At 39.0% G+C, this 16,607-nt stretch overlaps 1 protein-coding gene across 4 annotated transcripts in view; it reads left to right on the top strand.

The window, feature by feature from the left end:
• The window catches only part of LOC117216768 (protein kinase C-binding protein NELL1-like), an 85,865-nt gene that overhangs the window by 59,519 nt on the left and 9,739 nt on the right, over positions 1–16,607 (top strand). For 3 of the 4 annotated variants that reach the window (XM_033463767.1, XM_033463768.1, XM_033463769.1), the window contains exons 2-12: positions 2,675–2,893; positions 8,976–9,126; positions 10,850–11,132; positions 11,416–11,571; positions 11,882–12,104; positions 12,339–12,530; positions 13,241–13,360; positions 14,187–14,447; positions 14,679–15,056; positions 15,234–15,493; positions 15,721–15,963. In XM_033463767.1, coding sequence (XP_033319658.1) covers positions 2,675–2,893; positions 8,976–9,126; positions 10,850–11,132; positions 11,416–11,571; positions 11,882–12,104; positions 12,339–12,530; positions 13,241–13,360; positions 14,187–14,447; positions 14,679–15,056; positions 15,234–15,493; positions 15,721–15,963 — 2,486 coding nt within the window. The remainder of the gene's footprint in view (positions 1–2,674; positions 2,894–8,975; positions 9,127–10,849; positions 11,133–11,415; positions 11,572–11,881; positions 12,105–12,338; positions 12,531–13,240; positions 13,361–14,186; positions 14,448–14,678; positions 15,057–15,233; positions 15,494–15,720; positions 15,964–16,607) is intronic. The other variant, XM_033463770.1, reaches the window with a different exon arrangement.

The following is a 16,607-nucleotide window of genomic DNA, read 5'->3' as shown; positions in this document are numbered from 1 at the left end:
GATAAATAAATAAATAGAAAAAGCAAGAAAGGGAGAAAATAACAGAAAAATTAGTCTTTATGTTGGGCCACACGTAATTTTGTTTCAATTACAGTTGACTTAGAAGTTATGTAATTGTAGTCGTAGCCTCTATTTCGTAAATATAGATGTTAACATACAGGAATCGAATTGGACTCTAAGATGAAAGGTAATTTAATGCGAACTTCCCAGATTTGTTTACGATCGAACGATACAAATCTGAAACTGGAGAACTTGTGAAACTCCATAGAACTTCCGAGGAAGTATAATGTGAGAACAAAAGATTGTAAGCAACAAAAAAGTGGCAATCATAGCACGGCACTCTAAACGATTATATTCTTAGTTTCATCAAGTTAGTTGGATAGATTGTCGTCGTTGATAGGTTAGCATCGCAACCGCCTGTGCTATAACCCATGTGGCGCCAACTTTCCGGTCGTACATTGAGCATCTATAAAATAGTCGCTGTGTTGCTCGACTTCGAGTAAGAACTTTCTTTTATCAAAATTGCCGTACCCTGTCTGAAATATTCTTTTATGCGAAATAGTCCCCTTATTATATTTATTCGCCACTCTCCTATCTATACTTTCTTCAAATTATTTTTCTACTTTTATTTTATTTCTGTCCTACTTACTTGTATCCTAATACTTCTTACTCCTAAATTATCTCTTTGAATTTGACGTGGCATGTCTATTAAATTATTTAATCTCTCAGTCGCAAATCACTATTTTCCTCAACTTTCTATACTGTCTCTACTAAATTACTATTCTCCTAACCTTCCATTCTACTTATACTTGTTATACCACTCTTCAACTCTAAATTACTATTTTTCGCAACATTCTATGACCATCTTTACCGAACTACCATTCTCCCAACTCTACTTTACCTCTACCCTATCTTCTTTCAACGTACAATTTACCTAGCCTTAAATCAAACCTACGTTACCCTGTATTTCCTGCATGTGAAACACAAAGCAGCCGGAAAGACTTTTCCGATTTCTCTCGAGCAACATCCCATCAAAGTCAGAACACGACGAATCGACAGCCGAATGCAAGATTTCAATAACTCCGCCTCTTAAATGCTCCATTTCCCGGTTGCTTTGTAAAACTACAGAGAACAGTTCGATATTCCCTCGCCATTTCGTCTGGAGAAACGAGCCACGTTTCCGCGGACTTCTCCACTCGAACAGCAATAAAGTTCAATGGTGTATTTCCACTCACTGTCCTCTGAATAATGTTGAGAGCCGTTCGTCGAGCATCCATTCTCGAGGCGAGAGAATACTAAAGAGACGTGGAAAGAGAAAAGGAGACAGACGAGAACCGATCGAACGGAAGAAGCTGAAAGATAAGGAAAGGATAGGGAAAAGAGGCGGCGAGGTAACCTCTCGAAGTAGCGTGCTGGTATCGATCGACTCTTCACGGTCGACGCTCGTTATCGGTGTTTCTACGCTTTTTCTCGTTCCCTTCGTCTCCCCATCCTCGATCTCCTCTCGCCAAACTCATCTCCTCCTCGTTCTCGTTCTACCACTCGTAAACAGCGGATCGTTTCGCTCGAACTTTATATGAAAAATCCATTTCGCTGAACTATGACAGAATCCTCTGTGGAAAAGGCTTTCACAAGTTGATTCTTTTCCTCTCTCTCTCTCTCTCTCTCTCTCTCTTTCTCTTTTGGTTGACGTTTTTGGTAGACCTGTCAATATCTTTTTCCCTCGATCATGGGGAATGGCTAATAAAAGTGTCCTTTTTCCATGACTGACCGCCAGAGGGCAGGAGGAGCGGCTCGTTTGGGGAATTGAAAGTTCTGGCAGGTGGCTGACGGGTGGTTATTTTCTTTTTCTCCCTGATGGTTTCCTCGTTTGACGAGCCACATGAAAGGTTGTTGCACGGCGCGTGTGGTGGTACTGTACTGGGTGTTTCAATCGCGTCGTTTAGACCTGCGGTTTTCGATGTGAATGGAGCATCGGTTTCGTTTGGGGATTGCTTTTTTTTTTTTTTTTTGAAGCTTTATAAGAGGATTTTAAAGTTTCGTGTTGCTGGGATAGGATTTTTTGGGGGCTCTACAAACGATGAACGTTGCTTTCTTTGCAAACGGTTTTGAGGGTTCTTGAAGTTATCGGTATTTCTTTTAGAAGATATCGAACACTCTTCTTCTTGGAATTGGTTCTCTCTAAGAACAACTTTTGAAAGGATATCTTTCCTTTGTAGAGGATTCCTCTGCAGAAACACTTTCCTAGTATTCTCGAAATTATCAATATTCCGTTTTATAGATTTTCAAAATTAATCGCTATTATATTTTATGACAGATTATTCAAAATTTCTGATGTTATATCTAATATTTCTTTTCGCGATCACTTGTTAATGATTCCCTTTAGGGATTGATATCTTAAACATTCCACAATTATCTTCCTTTCTCACAATCACCGCTCGCTTTATAAACCCCTTTTGCAAACAATCCTGAACATACGATGCCTATCAAAAATCCCCCACCCCTAACTTCCAAAGGCCTATTCATCAGTGGCTTTATAAACGATTATATACAAACGATCAATTCGTTCTGTATGTACAGCGAACAGCGATGAATTCCTTCATAAATCAATTCCATGTTATGACTGGCCTTTGTGGAGTGTTGGAAAACGTTTAACGATCGGTTTGTTTTACAGTGTCTGGCACGACAAACAAGAAAGAGGAAGAGACGGCGGTGGCCACTGTTGGTGTCACAGAGGAGGCCACCGATGTCCTGGGTACGAGATCCAGGACACGAAGCGAATCTGGCGGTGGCATAGACCTCTTGGAAGCGTTACAGCTGCACAATACAACGCGGCAGGGTGTTACACAGGTGCCAGGACTGGTTAGGTTAAAGCCAGCCTATTATCTTCAGGGTGAGTGTCGTTTACAAATTGTTTTGTCATTCCTGACAGTTTCTTGGATAGAATCGTTTCTATGGTTTCAAAGATTGTTCGTCAACATGTTTTGTATTGACTATGATCTTTATATATCATTCACTGTAAACTGTAATCTTTGAACGAAATTGTTTGAAGAAAACAATTTATTAATTATTTGAAATTAAAATATTCTTTTACGTAAATTGCAATGCGAATGTGTATAGTCGACGTCTTGATGTCGTGCAACATTGTATACTTTAGTATAAGAGACATATGACGAGCCAGAGACGTTATTTAATGCCATCGGGTTAACAGTCTATTCCGTTTACGTCAAGAGATCAATTTGAGAATCACAGTTTAAAGGTCTAGCGGAAAATCTCTAGGAGAAAGATGATTTTTAAGGTTAAATGACACTTTTAACACGTCGTTGTACTGAGAATCGCATGACGTATCAGATAAATCTTTTATTGTCCAAAGGTTAAATATGTTCGAACCTCAAGTATCATTTTCATATTTATCTTAATTTTCTCCAATATACTATACTATACAAACAACATACATTACTCCATTAGAGAAATAAAAAAGACCATCGACTATTTTTAACTTAATTTTACTTCGAACCTTCAGTAATCTAATTTCGTGTAAAATATTCCACTTGTCTCAACGTTTCTCATATATAAACAACATGCGTGCTTTCATTAGACGAAGAAAAAACGCTTGTCCATTTTTTAAAAACTATTTTTATTTCCTCCGAAGACTTAAACTTAAGCGAAGAATTTGACGACTTGTGTCAATATTTGGAACGTGGCAGCTCGAAATATGGATGAAACGAGCATAAATCATATCGCGCAATTTACACTGGCGCACGGTATTGCGTGCAGATTGTACGGGACGCAGTAAATTTCGCGAGTGGTGCAGGGACCGAAACGGGTATCTGTAGAAGGTTCTCTTAACCCGAATATAGCCCTGTTTGCATATCGGAGAGTCGTTTTGTCCGCGTGCTATCTTCCTATAGAATTTTGCGACCGGTAATCATCGTCAGTCATAAAGTTGATTATTACTTCTTGCGTATCGCGTGTTACCTCGCCCTCCTTTTTTGTATTCGCCAGTGGAAACATATGTAGGCGCTTTGCGATTTTATGTATATATCATTGAAGGTTAGAACTATATTTGTGGAGGGTCAGAGTTACCAATATGTTACTGTGAGGTATAATAAAGTTACAGTTCTCTTATTGTTATTTTGTGATCGAAGATGAACGATCGACGATTAGAGGTCACAAAAATGTAGGATCGTATTCTTTTAATGTCAAGAAGTTATCGAGGTTCAAGCACATAAGCTACATTTTTGACTAAACTTTGATCAAAATTAAAATATGTTTCGTTAATAACAGAAATTAATTTTAGCGCCTAGATAATATAAATTACGTTTTTTTTTTTTGGATCACTGTGTACATGGAGACTTGAATGGAATGAAACAGCGATTATACAGGAAATTTCGTTAAATTTAATCGTGTGTTCATCAAGGGGCTATTTTCAGTAAAAGTGTGTAAAAAAAGAAAGAATGTCAAAATCTAGAATTAAAACGATTTGCAAACAAGTCAGAACAGAATAAAGGGTGTAGCCGTATGATCTTTGAGGTTATGTAATGAGTTAATATCGAAGATAAAAATGCTACATTCGAAATAACACGGTATTTAATCGAATCAGATTTAGTTAAGGAAAGCTCATGAATTTTCTATTCTATTCAAGTTTTATCTCGTCAATGAAATTCTTTCATGTATGAAATTTTTCCAATTATTCTCGAAAAAGCGTTTTAATTTCTCGGAACGGAACGAATTCGTGCGATACAGTGATCAACTGGAAAAACAATTGGCCCTGATCAGTTGAACCGTGATGGTTACATAACGACTGATTAATCGATATTGTGAAAGGTCAGTTTCATAGCCGCGTCGTCTCCATTGGCAGACCTCCAGAGGGAATTCCCTCGTGGTCTGTGAGTATCGATTGTCCTTTCAAGTTTCGAGCGAATTGACCCGGCATTTTCGCGGCATTTCCGGCTTTTAACTCTATGAACGTGCAACGGCAATTCTCTTCTTTCCATCATGCGATAATCCTTTTTAAGGTTATGTAACAGTTTTTAATCAGTTAATGTATATGTTTGGTCCGCAGGCTCACGATATTAGATAATATAATCTATCTATCGTATTTTTAATATAACATATCTTACGCTATCGATATTCTAATATTTTACATATCGATACGACATTTGATCCCATGATTCCCCTCATTTAAAACTAACATATTTGAATTCTATGAGCCAAAAGGAAAGAGGAAAGAAAATGAGTCAATTTAAAGTCCCCTAAAACGAAGTTTAGTTCTACGTTCCACATGAAATCGAGAATATGCTGACACCCTGTATAGCGAATAAATACCCGACCTCCCCTTGCCCCGAACATCCGACATCAGAGAAACGTGCACACAGCCGTGGCTAAAAGCGTGGGCGACGGTGCAACGTCCGCGAAAAGCGAGCATAGAATGGGGGGTGGTTGGCCCAAGGGCGACAGCAGGGGTTTCCCCGAAAGAAATTTCAATTACCGGCCCGGTCTGCACCCTCAGTCGATGGTTTCGCGGAAGTAACTGAACGTTCTTTGCGGTTTGCAACGTCGAACCAAAGGGAACCCTCTTTTTCTCTTGCTTTCCTTTCGTCACTGCAACCCCTTGCACAACCCTATTTTCGCTCGTTTCTCTGTCTTCGTGTGCGAGCGTTTTTACGAGTCGAAATCGTCGATGTTATTCGACTGAGACGTTCCTTGCCTTAATATGAGTTCTTGGCAGACGATCATGATTGTTTTTAAAGTTTGCTTGCATTGGGATCCAGAAAATGGTTTATAGAATTGCGAGTGGTTGTAACGGAGAATCTTAAAGAATGACGAATCATTTGATTATTCTGCTTGAGTCAGGAGTGTTTGGTTATAGTGGTTGTTCTTGGCACAGCTGAATCTGAGGTACAGTTATCACAGTTGATATATGGGACGAATGAATCATTTTAGTGTTTTGGTTAAACCAATATGCAATCAATGAACTACTTTATTATCTAATTTGAATCGGAATAGATAATTTGTAGTACATATTTCTGATGTTGAGGTACGACATGAAGAGATTTTATAGTTATTTAGTTTGAGTCAGAGAAATTAGGATTGAATAACGCAATTATGAATGAGGTATGAAGCAACTATTTCGTTTGGCTTGATTTAGAAAAATGAGGCTATGATACTCAATTTAGCAATACAGTTATGATTGACATACAGGATAAATGACCTTTCTGTTAGTAATCAATTTTATGGTATAGTTAAGGTTAGGTACTATATGTCCCATTGCTTTGCTATTGACTATTGACTTCAGTTATACATTTCTGTTTCAAATACAAGGTGAATTAGTCATTTTACTATTTACTTTAGGTCATAAGTATTTGTTCGTAATAATTAATTCTCCTGTACAGTTAAGGTTAGGTTCTTTGTGAAGATTTTAAATAACATCATATGGTAAAATCGATACTTCATCGACGTTTTATTATTTTTCCATTACACACGTGTTTGTTCACTTAGTTCTTATTTTTCTTGTCACATGTTAACCCTCGATAAATATCCTTTTGGACAGTGGATTGAGGAAGAGAAAGCATCCCCAAAATTCAGTTCATTCAGTTCGTATTGGGAGACCATTGTAATCACTGAACAAAGGATTCGAACGATATACACTGACACGTGTCAGAGTTTTCTCTGAACACGGAAAACAAGATTTCATGATCCCCCTTTTGTAGTTCGATGGGGAACCAGAACCACTCTGGTCCTAAAATTGCTTGACCCCATGTCTATCCCATCTGAGGGGAATACCCGATCTAATCTATACGCTGTTTATTTGCGAAACGAATAACTTTCTCGCCGACTATCCTCGCAGATGCTAAATTATTGCTGGCTACTGGTTTAGGATCCCCCTTTGATCACTCTTCCGTGTTATCGATTTCGAATATGGGAATCTGGCCGAATTAGATTTGTATCGGTGAATTGTATTTGCATCTTAATGTGAAACATCTCGCAAATTCTTCACGAATTTTGTATTTATAGACGATGTTTGGTCTTGAGCAAATTTAAGCGAAGTAGCATTTAACTAGAGGTTAGAATTTCTATAGGTTTGGTTTGTCTAATTGAAACAATCACGCTGTTCCAATCACAAACATTTTGAAAACCAGTGAGGTGAAACATTGCATAAACACTCGTATAAACATTGCAGCTTTCATTTTTCACGTTCAACATAGATGAATCACCTGCCATACACATCCAGAGTATAATAGTGTAAATTCGCCTTAATCTACCTTCATCTTCTACATCGTCCGTTCAGTGTCACCGACCAGAAGTCATCGATACGTGTGCCAGTTGGTGCAAAACGATTACGTACGGCTTAAAAGGGTCTGTTACGTGCACTTACCCGTTAACAAACCATGGACTTGGATAATTGAACGTGGTATAGCGTTCGATGGCCCTCGGGTGTACATTATAGGCCCTTGGTGTCTGGTTACTTTTTATTAAGGCTCGCGCGCCGCGTCTGAAACTCGAGGCCCATGCGAGAAGCCTGGCGCATGCGCGCTGCATTCATGCGTGGCGACACACCGATCCTTAGGGCAGACGCGCAATCGCCGCGGGCCCCGTCCGATTACACGGTTCGCTGGCGAGGCCCACGCGAACAATTAATTCTGCCAGTGAGCTTAATCGAACAACGAAGGATCAGCTTTGCACAGGAACCACGCTTTATCCCGCTTCCAGCGAAACTTTATCGCTCGTGCCTTGTTCCAGCTAATGAGCCATCGTACCGTGCAAAAGGTGTCGTCTTACAGCCGGTGTAGATGGCGTGACTAGGGTATAACTCTAGTGGAATTAATGGGCGAATATGTACACGCAATATGACCTTTTTCTCTTCTATTTATATCATGATTAGAAACTTATGAGAAGTATTATAGAATTTGAAGTTTAATGTAAGGTTAGAATTTAATCAAAGCTTCTTAAATGTTTTAAATATGTAGAATAGTAAAATTAAATTTGCAAGTAAAAAACCGACTTTCTATTGGTTTTCGATCGTTACAATTTTTTATACATTTTGATAAATCTCGGATTATATAGGATTAAATAAGATAATTGATATATTATCGCGTATATTATCTAATTTCTATGGGAGGGATCGTACAGAGATCTTTGAGATAGAGATATTAAAGTTTGTTGGAATTTTCCTGGACGTAACGGATGAAGCAATTGTGATCCCCAACAATCGAATTCCCATGTCCACGAGATTACGTAACTATGCGAGCAGGAACCGTGAATGAGACTAATCGATGCGACCCACCAAAAATTTCGGTTGACCTACATACGAGGTCTGTGAATCCTTCCCTTGTCGAGCCGAACAATGTTCCCGAACTTCTACCAGTCCTATTCTATGATGGATCGCATCTAGCAGACTTTACAAGTAGTTTTATCTATTGTGGCCAACTTGCGAAACTCTACTTAGGTGGTAGCACTGGCAAACTTGGCCAAATCCTTACTATGATCAACATCAATCATTCCGGTTTCCTTTGTTTCTTATTCCTTTATTTTACCACTATATTTACCACTATATATTAATTAAATTACAAGCTTTTTGTCTTTGAGTGTGCACATCACTCGTGCTGCAATATATTATATTGTATGCTGATAGCCCACTACTAGAGACAAAAGAAAAATTGACGCTTAAATGATACGAAGAGACAACATTACTTAATGAATCAGAAGTTGTATTTTATTTCCTGTAGCAAAATACAGAAATTATAATTATGAAAATGTCTACTACAAAAGTTACTAGCACTTGCTTTAAACTTTTCTTTATCTACCATATTTACTTCTAGAATTTAATTCTATTTGAATTACAAATTTTCTTACAAGCCTATATTCGTGCATAATCGTTTTCTTGAAATGAAATTACATCGTCGGAGTTATTAGTAGCGATATCACAGAATGGCAGAGTGGGTCGCAGGAATGATTGAGTTTTACTACTTCAGGCGAGGAGAGGGAGCTCCGACTGAACGAGGCGAGTTTCAAACAAGCGGCCACGCTACTCCGGCAGGTTCCGGAATTCACTATAGCCGCCGCTCTGCGACAAGAGGAGGCCAATTCCGGGACGATCGTCGCCTTTTCACATGGGAACAATAGGTAGGGATCACGCGTAATTTCGTTCCTCTCATTTCATTCGCGATTCAAAGCGACCCCGTCGTGGTGGCGTTCATGCGATGCACAAACAGAGTATGGCGTAAAATCCCTTTATTTCGCTTATTGACGCTTTTATTTCGCTTCTTTTCACTTTTTCTGTTTTCTCTTTATGGAAAAATTAAATGTTATGAAATCAAATGATGGTCCGAATTTACATCGACGATCAATATTTTTTGCTTTTTGCGAATCAGGTTAGATACAGATAAATCATTTAGAAGAAATTTATTTATTTTCATATTTTTCAGTTTTCGTTGCTTCGATATATAGAATCGACCTTATAAATAACCCCTATATATTTTGGGGCATTCTATACGTATTCCTTCTATCTTTTTTTATTATTTTACATTTCTTCTAATCTTCTCTTTCGTTTATTTTTGGAATGAACAGCTCTAATTTGAAATAAAGTCAGTTACTCTTCATCAGGATTAAAGATATCTTAGTTTATTAAAAAACTAACTTTATTTTTAATAACATAACTTGCCTTACTTTTAATAGAATCTTTTAATAAACTGGAAGTGAGTCTTCTGAATACCATTTCATCCTGCCTACTGTATTTTTACTTTCTTAAAATAACGAAATAGAATGAGCGAAGGATATTAGTCAGAAGTGGCTAAACCTTCCATTTTGTCCCAGTCGATTGAAGACGTAGTTACGATCGGAAAACGAGTTAGCGGGGTGTAATAGAATCGACCAACTGAAAAAGGTAGAAAGACACATTCTTAAGGAAATTACTGTGTCAATTGTTGAGTCGGGAACGAAGGAGAGCACTTAACCTCAAAGTAGTTGCACCCTCTGTTGGAACGCGAGTAGCGCAGTCTAGTCGTTTTGACCTGGCTGACACAAATTGGATGTATGCACCTACGTGTCTGCGTATTTAGACAGTAATTAACACGCTTCGTCAAGCAGAAACCACTGTCAGAGTTTAAGCGGAATTAATTGTTGATTTGATGTCCCTACGACTCGTAAATCTGATCTAGAGATTTTCATGAATCGGAGTTTAACCTAAATCTGTAATCTTTTACATATCTTATACGATATTAAATATTTCCTGGAACTGGAATGTCGATTACATTTATTATCAAGGACAGTGTGCTAATGTCGATGTGTTCCACATTAGAGCCCGTTATAGACGATAAGCGTGAAACGGAAATTGCGGTACACACACGCCATCAACTCTATTCTGATTCAATCACGTAATCTATTTAATTCCGTGTACACGTATCAATTAAGAGGCCGTATCTGATTTTAATCGACCTACAGACGCGGCTCGTGTACCACATTCTGTAATTGCATTATTGAACCGCTTGGTCTGCTAGGTTGCTATTAAATAATTTCATGCGATTAAGTAACCAGTATCTAGTAAATTTCTAGTAACAGAGATTTAATCTTATAACCCGAGTCAAATCCAATTATACTATAGCCACACACAATTTATACCAAATCCTAACCTAAATCAGAAGAGATAGTAAAACACGAAGTATCACTTTAATGAATGTTAAAATAATAAAATATCTCTAGTGAAAGTTAATTTGAAATTATTCTCATAATCGCTCGATAATATATATGACCAACTACTTAAATATTTACTAGTTATTAGAATAAAATAGAATGACCAGTAACATCAATGACTTGGGATTCGATCAGACTGTTTTTTATGAATCCGCAGATATTTGGAGCTGCAGAGCAGCGGCCGTAAGGACGAGCTTCGACTTCACTACGTATCGCGCCGGGACGGTAGCGTTCACGTGGAGGCGTTTCCTTTCCGTCTGGCCGACGCCGCCTGGCACAAGGTCGCCCTCAGTGTAAGCGGCTCGCAGGTCGAGCTGCTCGTCGACTGTCATCCCTTGTACAGGCGGCTGCTTAGGCCTGGACCACCTGACACCAATTTCACTCTGCCACAGCTTCAACTTTGGGTTGGACAGAGAAACGCCAGGCACTTTCTCTTTAAGGTACGACCTCCTCTTCTTCTTAATTCTGTTTCTCTTACCCACATTTCCGTCCTAAAATCTCAACACTTAGAAGTCTTATCTTTTATTTTTAGCAAGACTTGATAAAATACAAATATAACTTTCCTAAGGTCCTTCAGCAAGGTTATACTTTCCTTCGATACAATTCTAATTACTATTCTAATTGATCAGAGACGAAAAATAAAAAACGGAATGTAATTATAATCCTTTAAGAATTTGAAATTTCAATCAACTGAGATAAGTTCGTACGATTGTCGCGCCACAGGGTGCTTTGCAGGATGTGCAGTTGATACCAGGCCCCCATGGCTACCTGTCACAGTGTCCTCAGCTCGATTCATCATGTCCCACTTGCGGTCAATTTTCTATATTACAAAACACGGTGGAACAGCTGATGCATAACCTTAACGAGCTGACGCATAGGGTGAGTAGTCAGCAGTGGTCTGGTTAAATTTGTTAGAATTATGACTGGACTGTGGATCTTTATACGCATTAATATTTCTGAATATAATTGAGAATATTTCTGGTCAAAGAAATCCTCCTATCCAAAGGATCTCCATCAGAGAAAGTAGGGAAAGTTGAGTCAGTTACAGTAGGGAAAGCTGTATCAGTTAATTTGTAGGTTGGCTTTTAAAACTGTTCTATAGATATCTAAATATCTGCCTAATTTAGGGGTTTACTTGAAAAGTCCCTAGACAATCGTTGTATTCGCTTATTCACGTCCTTCCTTTTAGCTAGCCGCTGCAGAGGGCAGGATAAGCAGAGTGGAGGAGTGCGAGTGCCAAAAATCATGCAGGGCAAACGGCACCGTCCACGAGGATGGTGCGACCTGGGAGAAGGGCTGCCAACAATGTTCCTGCGTTCATGGGGAGATCGAGTGCAGACCGACACCCTGTGCACCTGTCACCTGCAAGAATCCTGTCATTTCTCAGGGACAGTGCTGTCCCACCTGCTTAAGTATGTATTCTATTTCACTCAAATTGTAATTCTAATCTCTGTATAATGCTTAAGTCTTAATTTGCAGATTTCTAAAGATTAATTTAATTGCATAATTACGAAAGTTCAATTCCGTGTAATTGTCAAATCTTAATTTTCGTATTATCTAAATTGTGGAAATAGCTTCAGACCAGTTTGCAAATCCATTTTTCACCTATTATTTACTAATGGTCTCTGATTAATTATTATCCTTAGAACAATGTTATTTGCACGGAGTTATTTACGATCACGGTGAGAAAGTTTCGCCGAAACAGTGCGTAGAATGTGACTGTTTCGATGGCAGCTTCACCTGTCAGAGGTTCGATACGGAAACAAGATGTCCGCCACTGCCCTGTCCACCGAGTGAGCAGATTAGTGTGGCAGAAGAATGCTGCAAGTTCTGTCCAGGTACAGTTATCCACACAAGCATATTTCGAATAACTAAATATTTTATGATACTTATTATATTGATCAATATTCTTCGGTGTTTATGACAATTCATGAACGTCCAGCTGACAGTAAATCACGATCGTACATGTTTAGCGGACGATGATAATATTTAATTACTCAGTGACGTTTATTTTAACATTCTAATAAAAAATCATTTATAAAATTTCGCTTGTACCATACAGTATTCGATTAACCTATTAATTGTACAATCCGTGGAGAAAACATTGATAATATTAAAAATATCGAAAGGTACTAGTTCTAGTAACATAATGGAATTAAAAAAGATAATAAATTAATTAATGCCAGAAATTTTCAATTTCTTACTTTTCACGCTTCCTTAATTTAAATGCTCTTTACGTAGTCATAAATCAATTAAAATTTTGCCAAGGATTGTACTCAATGCTATAATTCAGCCATAATTCAGCATTAAAACCCCATAACTACTAGTAAACAAAACGCTGCATGTCATTCCATGGTACTCACATTATATACGAAAATATCCCTGGAAGAAAATTCCGCTATATTCTGCTATCATATAAAAGCATGTCGAATGGCATGTAAGACGAGCAAACTAAACTGAGCCTGACGTCGAAAAGAACCTGATCCAATGCCAATAATCGAATGTTCTAACTGTCTTTGCATCCGCCTGGCTAACCCAATTTAACCAGGGGTGGACTACTGCGCGAAGGGCCACAAGTGTCACGCTAACGCGTCCTGCCTGAACCTGCAGACAACGTACGCCTGCCACTGCGATATCGGTTTCCAGGGGGATGGTCATAACTGTCACGGTACCTAATGCTTCTCTAACTTCTCTCTCTCTCTCTTCATGTTTCTATTTCTCATGCTCCTTTTCTTTATGTCGACGTTTGGAGCTTTGTTCGAATTAGTTAAGTTGCTCGAATTCAAGCTACTTGATTCGAGTAACTTGATTAATCTGAACGGCGCTTAACAACCTTCAGTTCGATCGAACTTACCGAGATGGCAGGTTGATCGCGATGCTTCGCGTCGATCGATCCTCTGCCGTAAAATATGTAGAGGATCGATGTTGGTGCACACGTGGCCAATCCCAACATGTTTGCTTACTCGTGGCTTTGTCGATGGTCACGTCGAACAGCCAGGTCGTCGACGATTGTGGTTACAGAATTGCGGTAACATGGTTGCGTTCATATCTCTGTTACAGTCAGATTAGAATCGGCTTTCGCCTTATTGTCTGTAGATAACTATTCGAAATTCGTGTTGATAGGCGGTTTAATGAGTTTCAAAAGAGCATCGTGCGATAACGTGTATTCATAGTTTACGTACGCATTAAAATAAGGTACACGCAAACGTCTTCGCAATTCTATAATGAAACTAAATATATTCATCTCTCAAAGCTATTTTTTGGTCCTTGGAAGGTTATCACCATCGCTTTGAACTTTAAGTGATCTTGAAGAAAATGTTCACAAAATTACCAAATTAAAGTTGTTTATAAGAGTTCATCACTCAGATGGTTTATTAAGTTACAAAGTTACCACTAAATTTGTTTGTAAGCTATATTTGCTCAAGGTCATCTGAAAGTCCACCCAACAGAGGAAATTAATTTGGAATAATTAAATAAATGCTTTGGCACCACAGATATAGATGAATGCAAGCAGCAAGGTGGTTCTGAGGGGCATCACTGTAACGCGAACACAAAATGTGTGAACGTGATCGGTTCTTATACGTGCGAGTGTCTTCCGGGTTATCACAGAGTAGACAAGTTCAATTGTGCCGAGCTAGATGAATGTGCGACTGGTCATCATGCGTGCGACGAACACGCCACCTGCGTCAACACTGCGGGAAGTTACTATTGCATCTGCAAGGATGGCTACACTGGCGATGGTTACACGTGCAAACGTATGTTTGTTTCTTTAACCTTTTCATTTTCCTATGTTAACTTATCCTAAAGATTTTCCCTGTTTTTACCGCATCTGATTTTGGTCAAATATGATTAAGTAAAGAAAAGGAGATAAAATATTCAGTTTAAAAAAGAATTATATTCTTTTAGAATGGCTCAAACCTAGAGAATCAGAAAGGCGAAATAATTCCTATACGCCATTATAAGAATACCTTCTTTGTTCTTTTCAGCTGTCTGCAATCAGACCTGTCAAAATGGTGGCGAGTGCGTGGCGCCAGGAAGGTGTTCCTGTCGACGTGGTTATATCGGCAACAGTTGTGAACTAGATCTTGACGAGTGTGCGAGTGATTTGCATCGATGCCATCAATCGTCGACTTGTTTCAATATGCCCGGTTGGTACTACTGTCGTTGCAAGCCAGGTTACAGAAGCGCCCTCCACGATAGTACTCAGGGTACGCAGTGTGTCGACATCGACGAGTGCAACGATCAAACGATCGAAAGGAGGCACACCTGTCATCCTAGTGCTAAATGTGTCAATACCGAAGGAGGTTATGAATGTGTTTGTCCACTTCAGGAGGACAATCGCACTATGGAGGAATGTAGGCTGAGTAAGTGTATATTTTCGTGTAGAAATGTAATATTACATCTTAATTTATTTTACCGTCTTCTTTCAAGAATAGTTTACTTTTTGTCAAGTATACAAAGTACTCGTTGTTCATTGAACTTCAATGAGAAGAGTTCGAGAAATATTTAAAATAGAATAAAAATGCTTGTATCTTTAACAGGTTGCTGGTTCGAGAATCGAGAGGTGAGAAACGGAGAGACTCTAGCGCCAGCTGGGAATCCCTGTAGAAGATGCACTTGTAAAGATGGCGTTATCACATGCAAAGACCCTATATGCGACTGCAGCGCCCCTGGAAGTCATAGGGACAAATGTTGTCCGCAATGTGATCCTGCAGCCTCTTGCAGACATCAAGAGCTCCATCACCTGGTCTTCAGAAGTGGCGAACGATGGATATACCAGTGTCAGACTTGCGAATGCCTGGTAACAGCGTTAACCTCAAAAATTGCTAACCTAACCCCTATTTCTTTATAGAACAATTATTATCAAATACAATACATATTGCTCAAATAATAGACAAACAGCGGATCCCAAATGATCACGAAATTCCATCTTTCGTAGTGTAATTAAATTCAGTGTCATTTGTTTTCGCTGACGATCATCTCAAATGAGCATAGATTTTGACAAAATCACTATCTGATATGTTACAGTATGGCGAAATAGACTGCTGGCAGATGGAGTGTCCACCAGTAACCTGCTCGAACCCTGTGACAGAGGATGGAGATTGTTGTCCTCGTTGCGAAGACGATCCCTGCGCGAGAGAATTGCCTGGAAATGGCACTTCCCTCTCAGTACTGACCAGACCACGACCCTGTAGTTACTCCGGGATTATCCACGACAGTGGCAGCTCCTGGCAGGATCCCAATGACAAGTGCACCACGTGCGAGTGCAAGGTAAGGAGGACGTTTGGCCTCGGTCACATCGGGGGAACGAAGAATCATCAGTATCGCAGGATACGGATAGAATAGGGGGGTCCGTGAGGAAAGAGATTCGCGAATTATAAGTGGAGGAACTATGGCCTAGATGATATAGCGATGAAATTGTTAATTTATATTAAATTTTCGTAGGAATATTCTTTCTGCTTTTACTTTTTTTTATACACTAATGTCTCCTATATTCAACAAAAATTGGTAGCATATAATAAGATACTGTTCAGTAAATTCTCTTCTGGTAATGTATAGAGGACGTTTCAAATATGGCGCTTTGATAACGTAGATAAGCATCGTGGCCAGAAGTTTCTATTTACCGCGCTCTCTTTTCCCGCGAAATCAAGAGCTCAAGGTCAGTAAATAACCAAAAAACTAAATGTCGCCTTCATTTAGCCGTGGTTCTGTCATGCGTCTAATCAATTACGTTCACTATGTTCCAACGAGGCGCGACCAGTTGCTGTGCGGCAGGCGATCATTCCAAAAACATTGATGTACATAACACACGTGGCGGATTAACATTTTCTTCAATATAATATTCTTCTGTTTTTCTTATCTCTATTTCTGCTTCAGTTGCAGTAAACTCAAACGCTGAACTAACATCGCTTGCA

Source organism: Bombus bifarius, unplaced genomic scaffold, assembly GCF_011952205.1.
Source record: "Bombus bifarius isolate JDL3187 unplaced genomic scaffold, Bbif_JDL3187 scf7180000007973, whole genome shotgun sequence".
Taxonomy (NCBI): Eukaryota; Metazoa; Arthropoda; class Insecta; order Hymenoptera; family Apidae; genus Bombus; species Bombus bifarius.
Note: the sequence above shows the minus strand (reverse complement) of the source record. Positions and strands in the feature narration are given on the sequence as shown.